Source organism: Phalacrocorax carbo, chromosome 17 (genome assembly GCF_963921805.1).
Source record: "Phalacrocorax carbo chromosome 17, bPhaCar2.1, whole genome shotgun sequence".
Taxonomy (NCBI): Eukaryota; Metazoa; Chordata; class Aves; order Suliformes; family Phalacrocoracidae; genus Phalacrocorax; species Phalacrocorax carbo.
The window spans coordinates 9,642,564-9,657,987 of record NC_087529.1 but is presented as its reverse complement, the minus strand read 5'-3'; the positions used below and the strand labels follow the sequence as shown (position 1 = coordinate 9,657,987).

General features: G+C 49.6%; 1 protein-coding gene across 2 annotated transcripts in view; it reads left to right on the top strand.

Annotated features, from left to right (window-relative positions):
* The window catches only part of CAMKK1 (calcium/calmodulin dependent protein kinase kinase 1), a 109,230-nt gene that overhangs the window by 48,177 nt on the left and 45,629 nt on the right, over positions 1–15,424 (top strand). For both annotated transcript variants that reach the window (XM_064467670.1, XM_064467671.1), the window contains exons 3-7: positions 4,350–4,397; positions 6,137–6,190; positions 12,931–12,982; positions 13,566–13,699; positions 14,298–14,334. In XM_064467670.1, the coding sequence (XP_064323740.1) occupies positions 4,350–4,397; positions 6,137–6,190; positions 12,931–12,982; positions 13,566–13,699; positions 14,298–14,334 (325 nt within the window). The remainder of the gene's footprint in view (positions 1–4,349; positions 4,398–6,136; positions 6,191–12,930; positions 12,983–13,565; positions 13,700–14,297; positions 14,335–15,424) is intronic.

Genomic DNA, 15,424 nt, shown 5'->3' with positions numbered 1-15,424 from the left:
TGCCTTTGTCCCACTGGTCCCAGTCCCCTTTTATTCTTCCAGCCGCTTCCCAAACGGTACCCCAGGGACCCAGTGGGTGCTGGACCTCCTGCATCCAGCGTTGGGGTCTTGGGTGGGTGAGCTCAGACAGCAGCACTTTCTGCCCAGCTGTGGCTAGTGCTCCTGCCAGTCATGGAGCTGGGCTTCCAGTTTCGCACTTGGTTTTGGATGTTGCTTAAAAATCTGTTCATTTTTCTTACTTCGGTGAGCTCTGGGCTTCCTGTATGTCTTTCTCTTTCCCTGGACAACTTTCTAATTTGTATTCATTGGTGTCCCTAGTGCCCCTTTTCTGGCTTTTATTTTAATTTTGTCTGTTTTTAGAACTGCTAAAACTTCCTCTTCCAGATGGAATGAGTTTAAACCAGTATTGTCTTTATTACTGGCTTTTAGTTCCCAATTTTCTTTCCCATGCTTCTCTTTAAAGTGTATCTCTGAATTGCTGAAACTTATAATTCTTTTCAGATTGGTGGATTTGTTATCTTCTAAGGGGCAAAATTCTCCATTTTATATGAATGTATGTAGACAGTCTGATTATTTTTAGAAATGTCTGGCTTTGGAAACCAGCTCTGGCTCTTCCTTCCCGTCCAGGTGTCCCCCTGGATAGCAAAGGCTCAATTCTTAATTTCTCAGGGTTTCTGTCGCACAGCAGTGGCAGCAGTGGATTTATGGAATTGGGCCTGGACTCTAGACTTAGCAGTGCTTTATGATTTTTTTTTAATAAATTTTTGCTTTCTGTGGCATTTATTTCCCTCCTCCCTCTCTTAAGTAATACCTTGGACATGCTAACAAATGGGGCATCGTGTTTTTCAAGGGGGAGCAATTACTGCACACTTGGACGGACACAGCAGTCTAATTTGCTGACAGCTTTTCATTAAAGGATCTCATTAAGGTTCTTGTTCTGGTCGTATTTATCAGCAGTTGCAAATACATTGGTGTGATGAAATCAAAAGGATTGTAGAATGTTATCTTTAAGAAACACTTGGCCCAAAGATAGGTGTTTTTCTACGATAAAAGAATAGTACAATTATCCCACTTCGTGCAGGAGGACCAAATAACAACATCACAACCCCGCCAGTCTGCAGCGACACGTGGCAGCAGTCACCTGGGATGTGAATGATGGCCTTTCTGCAAGGGGGGGGGGAAAAAAGGTGGAAAGCACCCTATAATCTGGTTTGATTTTTGCTGTGTTCAGCTCAAGTGCTGAAAGCACCACAGAAGCGAAGGTGATAGTGCTTCTCACCAGCAATTACCCGAGTGGAGAGCAATGGCGGTGTGGATTGGGTAGGAATGCGGTGATAGCAAGCAGAAACTCTGAGGCTGCTGCAGAGCTGGAGCCCAGACCTGCCATCGCCCTTCCCTCAGAGCCTCTCTGCGAGTCACCATCTCAGTATTTACCCCTTCTGAAAAACCATCACCCAAAAGCAGGTGTCTGGCATTGTTCACAAGCTCTGTTTAACAGCAGAGAAAAACCAGAGTGATGCTTCAGGTGATCAGTCTGGTGTGGGATAAAAGTGGTAGTTTCTAGGCAGAGGTAAGAAGGATGGTGGGAAGGTGGTGGTCAAAGGAACTGCTGCCTCTGACACAGGGAGCAGACAGCTGCACTAAATATTAGTGCTCTGTGAGGGAGCTTGCCCAGCTGGACGGATGATGTCCCACACGAAGGGCTCTGCTCTTTCAGGTGGGAGGGAAAAATTCCACTGTCACCCCCTGGACAGTGTGTTTGTGAGGAGAAGCAGCAAACTCTGTGCTTTGGAGATGCCGCTTTGGCTGGAAACAAGATACCAAGTGCAAACTCGAGAGTATATGGCCACATGTAAAAGCCTGTCTTTACTTGTGCCGAGTAATCACTACCTGGGGGAGGAGGCCTGTCAACAGGGCCTGGGCATTGCCAGCTTGCTCTTTGAAGAGCAGGAGATACTGAGGTGGTTGGGGGCTTCCTCAGAGGGGTGGTCACTTTTCCTGCCTGTCCCAGCCGCTCCCACAAGCGTTTCCCCATCGCTGCAGCTTTGCACAGGGCAAGGCAAGGGGTGCGAAGCGAAGCTCGGGGAAACCCAGGGTGGGAGACATCACCAGAAAACTGTTCCTGCTTAACTTGTGAAAATCACTGTGATGCAAAGCACAGCCTCTCGCTGGGAAGTGAATCTGCTGACACGGGGTTTTCAGGGGAATTTGTCCTGCAGTTGTCCGTACCCTGGGTTCCTGTGAGCTGCCCCCTCCTTTGGCGAGGGGAGTCCTTTCTACAAAATTCAGTGGGCTTTTTTTTTCCATATGTTTTGGTGGTTTTATGCTTTGCCTCTTGGCTTTTGCTAGGTCATGCTCTCTCCTCTCTTGTTGCTCCTAGTTCTGATGGATTGTTTTTTGCCTTTGGAAAGACATGTGCTTTGCTAGCAGCAGAATTAATACACGTCTATGGCCCCATTACTCTTCCTCCCTGTCAGGGTGGTGGAAAAAAAATCTTTCTTCACTAGAAACAAGATCAAGATTTAAATCATTCCTCGTATTCCTGACAAGCCACTGCTTGCAAGCTTAAAAAGACATCAGTTCCCATTCCTTCATTCTCCTTCAGTGTGACGATTGCTTGCATTAGGAGTGTTTTCTGGTTGGTGATGGGGAAAAATCAAAATTATCATCTACTGCATCTGTGCTTTAACGCATCCTGAGAGGCAGAGGAGTGTTGCTTTCAGCGAGGGTGCTGCACAGGGACGGGGCCATAACACCCCCTGTTCTTACAAATGGACTGAAGGCATCTGGCACTATTTTCTGTCCTGGAGCTGCTTCTGTAGATTGCACAGCTATTTTGAGGTTTATGGAAAGGCTAATCTACCTGCCTGCATGTTTTATATCAGCTTTGCTCCCAAAGAATTGCCCAGTGCAGAGGTTGGAAGTGAATTTCCAGCCTGCTTTAGTGCTTGGCAAGCTCAGGGAGAAATACTGTTTTAAAATGCTGTCTGGGGAAGCGTGGCCTGTCTAAGGCTCAGCTCACACCACGCGCTGTGGTTGGAAACTCCCCCCTTCCCTCACCCCCCAGAGTTTGGGGCTGTCCCCTCCCCTGCAATGCAGTTAAGTGCTGTCTGTTAGGTCAGGACCAAGGGAGAAGGCACTGCAGCCCACGCCTCCGGCTGCCAGCGCTGCAGAGATCCCCCCCGAGCACTCCGACGCTCTGCCAGGAGCTTTCCATTGCAGCGAGGCGCGTGCTGTCCTGCAGACCCTGTCGCAGTGGCCGAGCGGGGCAGGTCCCCTGGGTGCTCGCAGGCAGCCGCAAGGAGAGCTCGGTGCGGGCAGGGCACGGCGCTCGCGGTCTCTGTGGCTCTCGCCCGGGCTTCTGTGGCAGCTGGGATTTTCCTCTTGTAATCAACGAGGAAGGAGGAGTCGGCTCCAAGTGAAATGCAGCCATGGAGATTTTGCTGCTGCTGTGGAAGAAAGTGTTCTCCGTTAGGTTCTACAGTACTGAAGGAAATGGTGGGCTTGGCATCAGGTGACCGTGTGGCTCCTCCGGCCTGCCTTGGCTTCCAGCAGTTGACACCTGGGGCCACCGTCACTCCCTGTGTGGCTCCCGATCTGTCGAGTAACTCAGCACCCTGTCATTACACCCTCTCATAGTTTGCCAGGGGTCTGCGTTCACCACCCTTCCTCCCCTTGCGGTTTTGGAGCTGGACAGCTTGCAAACGGAGATCCAGCCTGCTTAGGGGTGATTTATTTTGGAAAATACTGTACTGGCTGAAGGGAATTGATATTGTTTGTGTTGCATTGCAGAGGAGCTTGGCTTCGTGCGCTCTCCTCAAAGAGCAGCCCACGGTCCGGGTGAGGGTTCCTCTGGGTGCAGCCCCAGCCTTCACACCTGGCCTGGAGAGGGTCCCTGTCTTTGCCAGGCTGATGCTGGGATGGGTGTAGGCTGATGCTGCGACCCTGGGACTGGCCTGGGTGCTGGGAGCTGCCAGGCCATGAGAGTCCCGTGGAGCTGGGGACGGATGCTTTTCTGCATGGTGTTGAACACAGTCTGATGCAGATAGTCCGTCTAAAGAGGCATGGGGCTGCTGTCAGGTTCACCGGGCTGAGCCTGGAGCGGTGCTGGGGAGTTGGGGTGGAGGAGCCTTCGGCATTATACCAGCACAACCAGAGTCAGAACTCAGCCCATAATTGCTTTGTCCTGGGCTGTCAAAAAAAAAAATGCAGTGCTTATAGCGTAAGGTAGACTGGTTTAAATAAGATTGTCTTTCATTATTCAGCACTCTGCCTCTACTTGATACTGATTCAAACACAGTCATTTCCTTTTACCAATACTCTAATTATGTTCTCCTTTTGATCTGCAGGACTGCGTGCAATTAAACCAGTACAAGCTGCAGAGCGAAATAGGCAAGGTACGTCACTGGAGCTCATGTTTGTCACAAGCAACCTACATGCACATGCGTGGGTACGGGTGGAAAGGCTGTGCCAGCCCAAGGGATCTTGCTGGCTGAGAATCCTTGCAACTTGTGTTTGTTTTGGGGTCTTTTGTTTGGTTTTTGCCTTATTAGTCTGAGCAAGTTTTGTTCAAGGTCAAAGTGGAGCTACTTCTTCTGAAATCTAAATTTATTTTCTGAAATCTAAATTAACCTCTGAAGGTGGTTAAGCTGGCTCCCTTCCAAGGTGTTTGCTTGCCAAACGGAGCGCTAAGGGCCTTTGATGCATTAATACAACCTAACAAGGAAAGAAAACCAAAAAAAAAGATCAGGGCAGGTGTTTGGTCCCCGTCAGGACTAGTGTAAGTTTTTGTCTATGAATGAAATGCTAGTTTAATTCTAGCCCATGTTTAAAAGCTGCAGAATGATTCAGAAGAGATTCCTCCAGAGTTATTTAGAAGTCTGGCTGGTGAGCAGTTCAGACACCTGCACATTTGGATGTCTGCCACCATTGCAGATGGGTCCACAAGTGACGGTGCTGTCTGGAAGCTGTACCTACCTTTGCAGTCGGAACATTGCAGTCAGAAGGGACTGCACCCTGAGCTTGAGACCTTCGCCGAAAGTTTCATTAGCCCAAACTCCCCTCTAAAGCAAGAGGGCCTGGGCCGTGGGAGGAGGCACCCTTCCCATGTGCGCAGTGGGCTTGAGCGGTCAGCTGCCAGCAGTGGGGGTGCGAGGCTGAGATACCACTGCTGGTGATACAGCCGGTCGTCATCTGGAACCCATACATAGCTTCAGTCCCACTTACGGCTTTTGTCGTTGGCTCAAGTATGATTTAAGGAGAGTATGAAGCCTTATCTCTGGTGTCTGTCCCATCTGGTGGATTTGCACCTGCGGGTCACAGTGAGCAGATCAGCAGCCTGAGGTGGTGGGGGTGTCTGCTGGACCTGCTGTCCTCCTGGATCAGCCAGATGGCTTGTCAGTCTCCTCTGAGACCTGGACCTTTGTTTCTCAGTGAAGTCAAGAGAAATGTTTTGAAGGCTGTAGTGTTCATTCCACTCATTTATTCAACAGGCATCTGTCAGGGATGATACCTAGCCATGGTGTCATGTCTTGCTTGCATAAAATGTATAGTCTTGATACAGAACTGCAAAAAAACAGTGGTTCAGATAGAGTTTGGCTTTAGGCTGTCACTGGAGCTGTGGATACAGCGGTGATCCAAGCCTGCATCTGCCTGGGCAAGAGGTAGCTGGAAGAAAGTAGGCAACTGGTCTGCACTGAAGTCCATTTGCTGCTGAGAGATGGAGAGGTTTCCTGCTGAAAGTGGTCTTGCACAGAAGTATGGGAAAGATGCCCATGCAGAATTTCCAAACCTGCACAAAACATGTGCTTGAAAATTATTCTCTCTTCTCTCCATCCACATTTGAGTTAAGACAGACACAGTGGCTTTGGCTCAGGGCAGGAGGCGACGGGCTAACGTTCAACTCCTCCAGACATACTTAATCCTCAGATGCCCTGTGGCTCCAACAGAGCTGCCAAAACATACAACCTTGCTGCGGGTTCATATCACCCGCAGACCTTGCTCGAGGCTAGGTATGGCCTGGGGCCTTGAAGGTTTTCTTTTCCCCACTGTGCAAGGCCATGGTCTACCGTACCTGAGCAGCGAGGAGACAAAGTGAAGATGCCAAACTGACTGTGCAATTTGTGTTTATTTTTAGGGTTCCTACGGTGTTGTGAAACTGGCCTACAATGAGAACGATGACAAGTATTACGTAAGTGTCTCTCTGCTCCTCACTGCCATCGCTGCTCCTTGTTCTCTTTTGCACCCTTGAGAGCTAGGTCCCCCCTGCCTTGCAGCTTTTAGCACATGAATTTCTGATTCAGGTGGCATGCAAGGAATCGAACCTCCCCGCTGGGCACGGAGCAACGTGCTGCTGCCGGCACGCCTGCTTGCGTGCGGTACCGAGCGGGAGGGAAATTGGGTGGGCTGCCTTATATAACAGGCGGGGATCTTGGAGGCAGGCTGCAGAAGTGTATCGCTGATTTGTCTTGACATTTTCTAGCTATGAAGCAGGTCACCTGAAATTAGAGGCGTGTGGGTGGTGGTATTCAGCACCTGCTGTGCATTGGAAAAATGGCCTGGAATGAGCAGGCGTGTTTTGTAAAGAAATGGGGGTGTTGATCAGAAAGATGCTGAACAGCGTGGCTCAGCTGGGCAGTGCCTGGCTCCCCTGCATCTTACCCCGTTGTGCGATGCCTCCCCGTGCACTGAACAGGACCTTGCTGTCAGGTTGCGAGGTGTAGGATGCAGGGCAGAAGACAGGTCTAGGCTTTTAAATCCGTTGCTGAGCTGAAGCTAGCGTTGGAGGGTTTCAAATTCAAAAAGGCTGCTTATACTGAAGGCTCCTTGTCTGTGCCTCCCCTTTCAGAGGCAAGGGAATCCTAACCATCCCAGCTCGGATTCCTGCAAAATCTGCCTGTGGAGATATGCTCATGTCCCTGGAGTTGCCCTGTGGCAAGTTTTGCTCAGGCTGCGAGCGGGAGCTGGGCAGCTGGCAAAAGGAAAACCACCTTGCTGTGTGTGGCTGTGGCTGAGCCTGAAGGCTTGTGGAAGCAGCTTTGAGCAGAGTTTCTGGTGGATCCCAGGGTGGGTATGTGCTGAGCAGAGCTGGGTGGCTGCAAGGGTGTTGAGCCCCTGCTGGTCTGGTCCTGCACCTCAGCTGCTGCTCCGTACTGTGTTTGGCGAGAGGCGTTCTGCTTTCACTGTCCTGATGGAGTGGCCTCACGTGGGTGAAAACAGGCCCATCAGAGCACCCAGACAGATGGGTGTGCTGCTCCCTGGCCCAGTGCACAGAGCTGCTGGCCTTGGCACAGAGGGGAATAAGAATATGCCGTGGAGGTGTAAAGCATGCTCATTCCCTGCTACTCCCCTACTAGCTCTTCTTCCCTGACTCCTGAATTTACAGGTGACATACCAGGTTGGAATGACCGGGTGCGAGCTGCATGCCTGTTAGTAATTGTTAGCCCTTCCACGCTTCCAGCAGGCATGAAATTGCAGGAGAAATATCTTGAAATGAAGGATGGAAGAGATGAGACAAAAATCTGGACAAGTTGCCCTAGAAGTGGCCAAGCAAAGGAACCACAACTCTTTCCATCCCCTGTGCTTTCCAAGCTGACTCACCCTCCGCACCGGAGCAGCTGCCGATTCCAACGGCTCCTTTTCTCCACTGCCCTCCAAGTCCTCCCTCCTCTGCCCTGCAGCAGGACGGTTTTGATGTGCCTTGCCTGATCCGTGTGTCCTGCCAACGTAGGCAGTGCCAGGACCAGCAGTGCAGAGTGGGGAGCACATTGCATCATATTTATTTCCAGCTGAAAATATTTTTCTTTGAAAACTGTAATCTTTATGTGTTGGCGCTGCCCTTTTGTGCTGGGAACACTGGCACTGTGCTGCAGGCTGCCCAGGGTGAGCAGGGCAGCTGTCTGGGCTCAGGAGAGGTGGGTTTAGGTTAGCATTGCCTACTGCATTCTTGCCCATGTTTTGGAAGTAGATTAATGCTGTGGACATCAAACCAAAGCCAAGAGTGAAAGCCTGTGTCCAGGTTAGCCTGGTGTGTGTTAGTTAATCCCCACTTAATCTCCATTTCTTTTTCTAATCTAAGCGAACACTTTAAAGCTTCTGCAGCCTGAGGGTGGCCCCCATGCCTGGGTGCTTCGGTTTCATCCTCACTAGCTGAAGAGGGAAGGGCTGTCACCTTTACTGCCAGTGTTGCAGGGACACACTCTTTGGGTCGCCCCCATCCTCCTGTTGTGGGGTTTGAGGCAGGGTCTGAATCGGATCTTTTCTGTGTGTTTCTTTTCCCCCAGATTTAGCTCTGGAGGGTTGTTTTTGCCTCAGTGGTGAAAAGCAATAACACATAATTGGAGGAAGTCAGCCCTTGGTTGGCTTTTAGTGAGCAGTCCCTAATAACTGATTCACACGTGCGGTGTTTTAACGTGAGGCCAGCGTGTTGCTGCCTTATTTTCTTTAAGCCAATGTCCTGCAATAAAAAGAAGCAAAACTTTAAAGAAAGCAGAAAATTTTTATTTTTGGAGTATAATTCAGAGTGACTCCTGATTCTTGCTGAGGCATGGGGCCCTTTGCTAGCTCTCTTCAGAAAGGCAGTTTATAGGCACCAGGAACTGAACCTAGCTCCTCTCAAAGCAAAAGGAAATATTTCTGTTGCTTTAATGGGTTTTGGATGTGGCCTAGAATTAGGAAAAACTCTGAAGAAAAAAAGCTGATCACCACATTTGGGAAAAATGTAGATGGGTTTTATTTACTTTGTGGGTTTTTTTACCTTCCATTAAAGATGAGAGAGTGCTTCAAAGAGCTTTATCCTTCATTGCTGTGAACAACCGCAGTGCCGTGGAGGGCTGTGAAAGTGTGCTGACATACATCAGTGGATGCAGGGAATGTATTAGACCAAGGAAACTGAATTTTCAGCACCAAGTACATGACCCAGTGCCCCCTGCAAGGAGGAGACCCCTTCGGGATGCAAAGCTGGCTCCCAGAGCAGAGCTCCCTGCCCTGCACTTGGTCCCTGCTGCTGCTGGGGCTCCTGAAGCTGTTACAGGAGTATTTGCAGGGCTCTGCCAAGGAACCCTTTTCAGCTGGAAAGGTTTCAGTGTCTCAGTTTGCAGGAGATGCTTTGACAGTAACTGGGGGGGTGGGGGGGAAGAAGAGCCAAGCTCTGTGAAAAAGCAGCAAATAAAAAGCAAAGGCAAATGTGTCCAGGTGGAGATCTAGTCTGGAGTCATGGTGCTGATGGAATTTGATTCTGTGATGCCTCAGGTCATGTCTCCTTCCTATTTTCAATCTCTAAATCAGCCTGCAAAGAGTAGTTAAGATGGACATTTGTTATACTACTTCTGGACAAAAACAATAACATTGTAGGTTGTCAGTGGGTTTCTCTTTTTTCTTTTTTTAATCTGGTTTCCTAAGAAACAAGATTTGTGTGACTGCGCTCTCTGCCTCTGTTTGTACCTCAAAACCTTTGCATGGAGGGCTGTTTTCTACCAACTCTCAATGACGGGGAGAAATTCCTTCCAAGTTTATGAAAAGAGGTGGCTTAACAAAGTGCTGCTGCTGAGGAGGTGGCGGCCAGCAGCAAGCCTTGAACTTTCTAGCCCCTGGAGAGCCCACTTTGGTTGCCATCCAGGCAGGAAGGGAAGGCACGGCTCCCATGTTTCTCATACTCTTGCTCACGTAACAGCTACTGAACCACTGCCAGCTGTGCTCAGGTGTGGTGAGGACCAGGGAAGGGACCTCTGGTTTACTTTAACCCCCTGTGCTGCTCAGCAGCAGGGTTGTGAGGAGCTGGGTCACCTAGAGTAAAAGAGCGAGCCTCCGGGAATCGGCTGGAGGCAGGAGACCGCGGCCGCTCCAGGAAGACGTGCTGGCTGTGGTGTCACAGCGTGGCTGGGACACGGCCTGCCGATGTAATTCTGCTGCCAGGGTGAAAAACGGTGTCTGGGACGAAAGGTGACAAATGCAGGAGCAGGATTTTAGGGGCACGGCAGCTAAGCCTGTCTGGATTAGGATTTTCTTTTGGTGCGTAGCAGTCTTTCCCAGCAGAGCTTTCCTCTTAGGCGCTTTATCTGAGGGATGTCGTTGTCAGACAAGACAGGTGAGGAAGGGCAGGAAAAGCTCTCTGGTCTGCTCAGCATTCCCGCAGGGTCCTGTCACGCACTAGCAGAGTGGCTAGTAGCAACCTCTGAGCAACGTCCCACTCTCCTGAGAGCTGCAAGTAGGGACTGTGCACAGGTCTTCTGCCCTAGCAATACTAGCCTCCCTGTCAGCAAATAAAATGACAGCCCGAGTGCTGTGAGAGTGTCACAAAGGATGGGTGATAAATCCCCCTGGCTTGATCCATTTTATCACCCTTTCCTCCTGCAACTAATAGCCATTTTGCTGTTGTTGTTACCAGCAGCAGGATGCGGGCTCAAGGTCTCGCTGTTGTGAAAGCTGCTGTCCCCCAGGCATTCCTGCTCCCCATAAACCTGGGATTTCCCTCGGTGGCTTCCCTGTGGTTTCCAGCTGCAAGGTTGCTAGGAGGAGAGCAGTAAACTTAGATAGTAAACATACATCAAAGAAAAGCACATGGTTCCTGACATTTTTCTGTGAAAGGCTGCAAGACCCATGTCCACGTGTTCAATAGTTGGAAGGAAGGTGGCTGCAAGGGCATGTGTGTGGAGGAAATCTCCTCTAGGCTCCTGCTTTTCCTGAGGAAGCTGAAGCAATGCTTGCCAGGGCAAAGGGAAAATCCCTTGGCTTGGCTCTGAGCTGGTTCTTTATCAGAAAGGCATTATCTGGGTAATTAGCTCTGCCTGTGAGTACAAATGTCTTTGGCTCTTTCATGCATGAGAGCCCAGAAGGAGAGGTTTGCTGAAGCATCCCTGTGTTGTTCCTACTATGCACAGTTACAATTCAGCGAGGAGGCCTTCTCCTGCCAGCTTGTGCTGTAATTAAAGTGAGGCTTCACTGCTACATGCTCTCATATCTGCTCTTGTGATAATTAAGTGGCTCTGGCCCATTGCATGATGAAGTTTGCTCTTCATCTCCTGTTTGCGTTTGAAAAATACAGTGGGGACCGATCCTCTCTTCTGATCTAGCCCTGCTTATGTAGTAGGAGATACCAGTGCTATGAAGTTGGTATAAGCATGTCCTGGTGCTTCTTCCAAAGCCATAGAGGTGGTTTACAGTTGGCTCACCTATGATTTTTCCCATAAATTTTCATTATGGAGAGAGAAGTGGGGAGCGTAAGAAGTCTGTCCTCCAGGCTTGGTCCTGGCCATCCTTGGAGGTGGTTGTGCACATCTTGGACCCTCTTTCAGCAGACTATGAATCATTTGACTGACTGTATTGGACACAACACTGTGCTAAGTAAAATATAAGCACTTCTGAGCCTGTCTCTCAACACTGTTGTTTCCAACAGTTGGCTCAGGAGCTGTCAGGCACGATTGAGAGCTACACAGAGTCTCTTCTCTATTACACGGGTGCAAATCCAGAGGACTTCACTGGACCATTACCAAAAATAACAATCCTTTCAGCGAGCTGTGAACCTGGCTGTAGCAGGAGCACTGATGGGAGGTAGGGATCTTGGGGCGTGGGGTGTCATCGCTGCCAGGAAAAACAGCTTGGGAAGTTGCTTGCTGAAATGGTTTTGGTGACTGGTTCCTCAGGTATGTGTTAAAAACAGGTAGCATGCAGAGAGCCTGCCTCCGTGGTATTAATGCAAAATTCCTTGGCATTTGACTGTGTGCTGCGGGAGCCCTTGCTTAATTATGTTTTGCAGGGGTCACTCCAGTGTGAATTACAGATTTGGATGCTTAATTAATAGGGGTAATTAGCTCTTCTAGGGGAAGGAGTGAGTAACCATCCCAGATCCTGGGAGCATAGACTGTTTTCCTAAGCAAACTGTACCATGAGCTGGTTTCTTAAGAAATATTTATATGCTGGGCCACTCGGGGTTGTTTGAGTGGCCCTCAAAAAGGTTATTAATGCACAGAGCAGATGGAGGTGCAGAGACTGTTTATTAAATTCAGATTGCCTTTTGCCACTATGCTAATGCCAACTGGCTGGCAGGAAAAACTGCCCTGAGCCCCTCCCACGCCTCAGCTGCCTGGGTTTGCAGTAGTGCCAGCGTACGATCGTGTATAAGAAGCGAGTGAAGCCACTGGCAAAAACCCGCTTCCCTCCCTGTGCCTTCGCTGTGCCCCTGCACGGAGCCGGCTTCGTCGTTTCTGATGGTGCAGTGACAAATGCCCACAAAATGTTTTGTCTGTGGTCTCGGGCATGGTGCTGGATCACGCTGCAGGTGCTCCTTATTGCTCTGGCAGCATGGAAGAGGTTTATGGGGCAAAAATTGTCTCTGGGAATACAAAAGGTCCCCCCAGGCAGTGCAGAACTAGTGGAAGGGCTGTGTCCCTACCCTATTCCAGGTCTGTGATGGAGGTTGGAGGGGTGTTAGTGGTATGGCTGTTACACTCCAGCTCTTTGCCTTCCTAGACCCTCTGGCAAAGCAAAACATCAAGTGGAGCAGCCTTGAAGTGGCTTTGACTTGCGGCATGGCCATAGCATCATCCAAAACAGCATGTACTTAAAGGTCAGCTAGAGGAACCTACCTCTTTCTTCAAGCTCCTGCCACAGGTGCAGGAATTTGGCTCCTTTTTCTTTGTCCAATTTAAAAATAAATGAAAACAATTTTTTCATGAGAAAGAGTTGAAGATGGGATTTATCAATCATCGTCATCATGATTGATTCATCGTTCATGAAACAAATGGTTAGCAGCACCTTTAGGAAAGCTGTGTCAGCGTGTTTGTGTGCCTTATGGCCACCACTAACTAGAAGACTTCTTCTCTAGGTTGAAGATAGGCCTGAGCCAGTCCCTGATGCCCAGCAGACTCCCAAGTCACAGCAGTGAGCGCTTTCACTCTTGTTCACTTTTAACACTGTTTTTTCTTCTTCCTTCAGGCTATGAAAGTCCTCTCCAAAAAGAAGCTCTTGAAGCAGTATGGATTTCCACGTGGGTATCTCACATGCAGAGGTCTGCCTGTTGTCCTCAGCCAGGCAGATCTCTCCATAGAAATGTTGTCTGCAAGGACTGCAGAACTTGGCCTCATTTGAAAGCTGCCCAAGTAGTTGGGGGGCTGGTTAAAATGCAGTGGGTAGTGAAAGGGCAGGGGCAACCACAGGGAAATTCGACACGCTTATTAATTAGGTTCCTGGCTTTGACTTTCTGAGGCTCTTTGAAGAGCTGACTCTTCCATACTCACCATCTATGAAGCCTAATTAAGTGCTGGAAGTTAGGCAGGGTAGACCCCCTGCTCCCAGGGGCTCTCCTATCCCATCAGATAGTACCTGGCTCCAGAGGTGGGGCCATGGGACCTGGCAAACAGACCAGCTGGGAAGCCAGTAGGAGCTGGTCTGAACTGGGCTTGGAGATGTCTGTTCTGGGTGGAGACTGTAATGCTTTGGGATGATAACAAGGCAATAAGATCTTCCAGAACAGCTGGAGGTATCTACAAAGGGGCCAGTGGCTGCCCACTCGGGCATGCCAGGTGCTGCTGAAAAATGAGTAGTTCTTCACCATGTTGTCACGATTGCAGGTCGGCCTCCTCCCAGAGGGTCCAAAGCATCCTCCGGAGAGCAGCCAAAACCCATGGCGCCACTGGACAGAGTCTATCAGGAAATAGCCATCTTAAAGAAGCTGGACCATGTCAACATCGTTAAGCTGATAGAGGTGAGCTGCTTCTCCACCCTAAGTTGCACTGAAACAAGTCTTGTTTGTACTGCAACAAGATCTTTCTTCAACTGTTCACACTTCAGTCAAAATTGGTTTAAAATAGTTGTTCAGAAACTTAGGCTGGTGATTCCAAGCAAGATCATACCCATTATAAACGGCAAACTGACATGCTTATCCTGGGCTTTGGGCTGGTGCCCAAGAGAAGGCAGCTGGCTGTGCTGGTAGAAATAACAGCGAGCTTGGACCAGTGAAACTTGTCCAAGACAAGCCTGGGAAGATGCACAGTGGAAGGCTTCAGTGCCATTTTCAATATTGGCTCAGGCCAGATTAGGACAAGCAGTGTCTTTATTGGTAGGCTGTTTCTCCAAATACAGGCAGAAGGCCAGATTTTTCTGGAGACAAGAAAATCCGTGTCCTTCAAAGCCCCCCTCTCTGCAGGAATCTCTGAATATTAACCTAAGTCGTTCTCAGTGCTCTGCAGTTCAGCACAGTGTACAGGGACCAGTAAAATGTTATTTGATGAAAAATATCTTTTTTTTTTTCTCCTGCTCTTTTTCTTTTTCCTGTTTCCCCTTATCTCTGTTATCAATTACAGGTCCTTGATGATCCTGCGGAGGACAACTTGTACATGGGTATGTGAGTCGTCATATGCTAACAGAACTGTCTGGGCTTAGACCTAGTGATGCAAGTAACACGTATCAGGGCTCGGGGTCAATATCAGGAGGAAACTTGTACCAATTCTTTTCTGAAAAGTTCAATACCTGTAAAGGCAGTGGGATGGAAGGGGCCCTGGCAGTGTAGGGTAAGGCAACCTTGGTCTTAGTACAGCTGTGTACATCTCCTTGCCATGGGGACCATAAAAAGACGTGACAGTGGCTTGCCCTCCCCTATGTATATGCTGGTTCCAGTCCTAGAGCCAGGAGAGAAGGGGAGGGTGCAGGATGGCTTCTCGTACTCGTGCTATGAGGTTTGGTCTTTCCAGACTCCTCCTGTAGGCTGTGGATAGTGGCAGTGACTTTGGAAAGCAGTTTTGTCTCGGGGTATTCCCTGTGACCCCTGCAGAGAGACTGACTACTCTTGGGACCTCCGAAGACAGCAGCCTCTTGCCTTTGGCCTCTGAGCCCAGACCCTGCCATGGGGTGCTCAGCTGGGAGGCCACAGCTGACTGTGTGTTCATGCAGAGGGTGAGAAATTTCCACCCGTTTGTCTTCCTCTCCCCTGAACCTTGGAAGTGCCGGCCACAGCCTAACCCCAATTTGGGCAAAACCTGGAGGGACAGGCATGGGAGGCACTGAGGCTCTGAGCTGGACCAGAGGAGGGGTGCGTTTGACCCTGTTACATCTCTGCTTCCCTGTGATGTTTCCTGATGAGACAGGCTGAAAGGCTGCTTCTCATGAAATAGTTATGGGATGCTTTTGAAGCTGCCAGTGAAAGGGGGCTCTGCCTAGAAAATGAAGCTATTTGCCTTTGAAAGGCCACTTTTCCCTTTCTGCTGAAGCCCCGGTGGCACTCTGGCAGCATCGCAAAGCAGCAGCCAAGGCAGATGCACGTGTGGTGGGGAGGGTGGCTGAGGCCATTGTTTAAAGGTCTGAACTCCTGGGAATGGAGAGAAGGGGAGAGATGAGGTAGCAAGCTTTTCTGTTGAATGAAAATAAATGCATGAAGGAGTCAAAAAAGCTGTAGAAAAGAAAAAAGGGGGAAAAAAACAAACAAAAAAAAAAC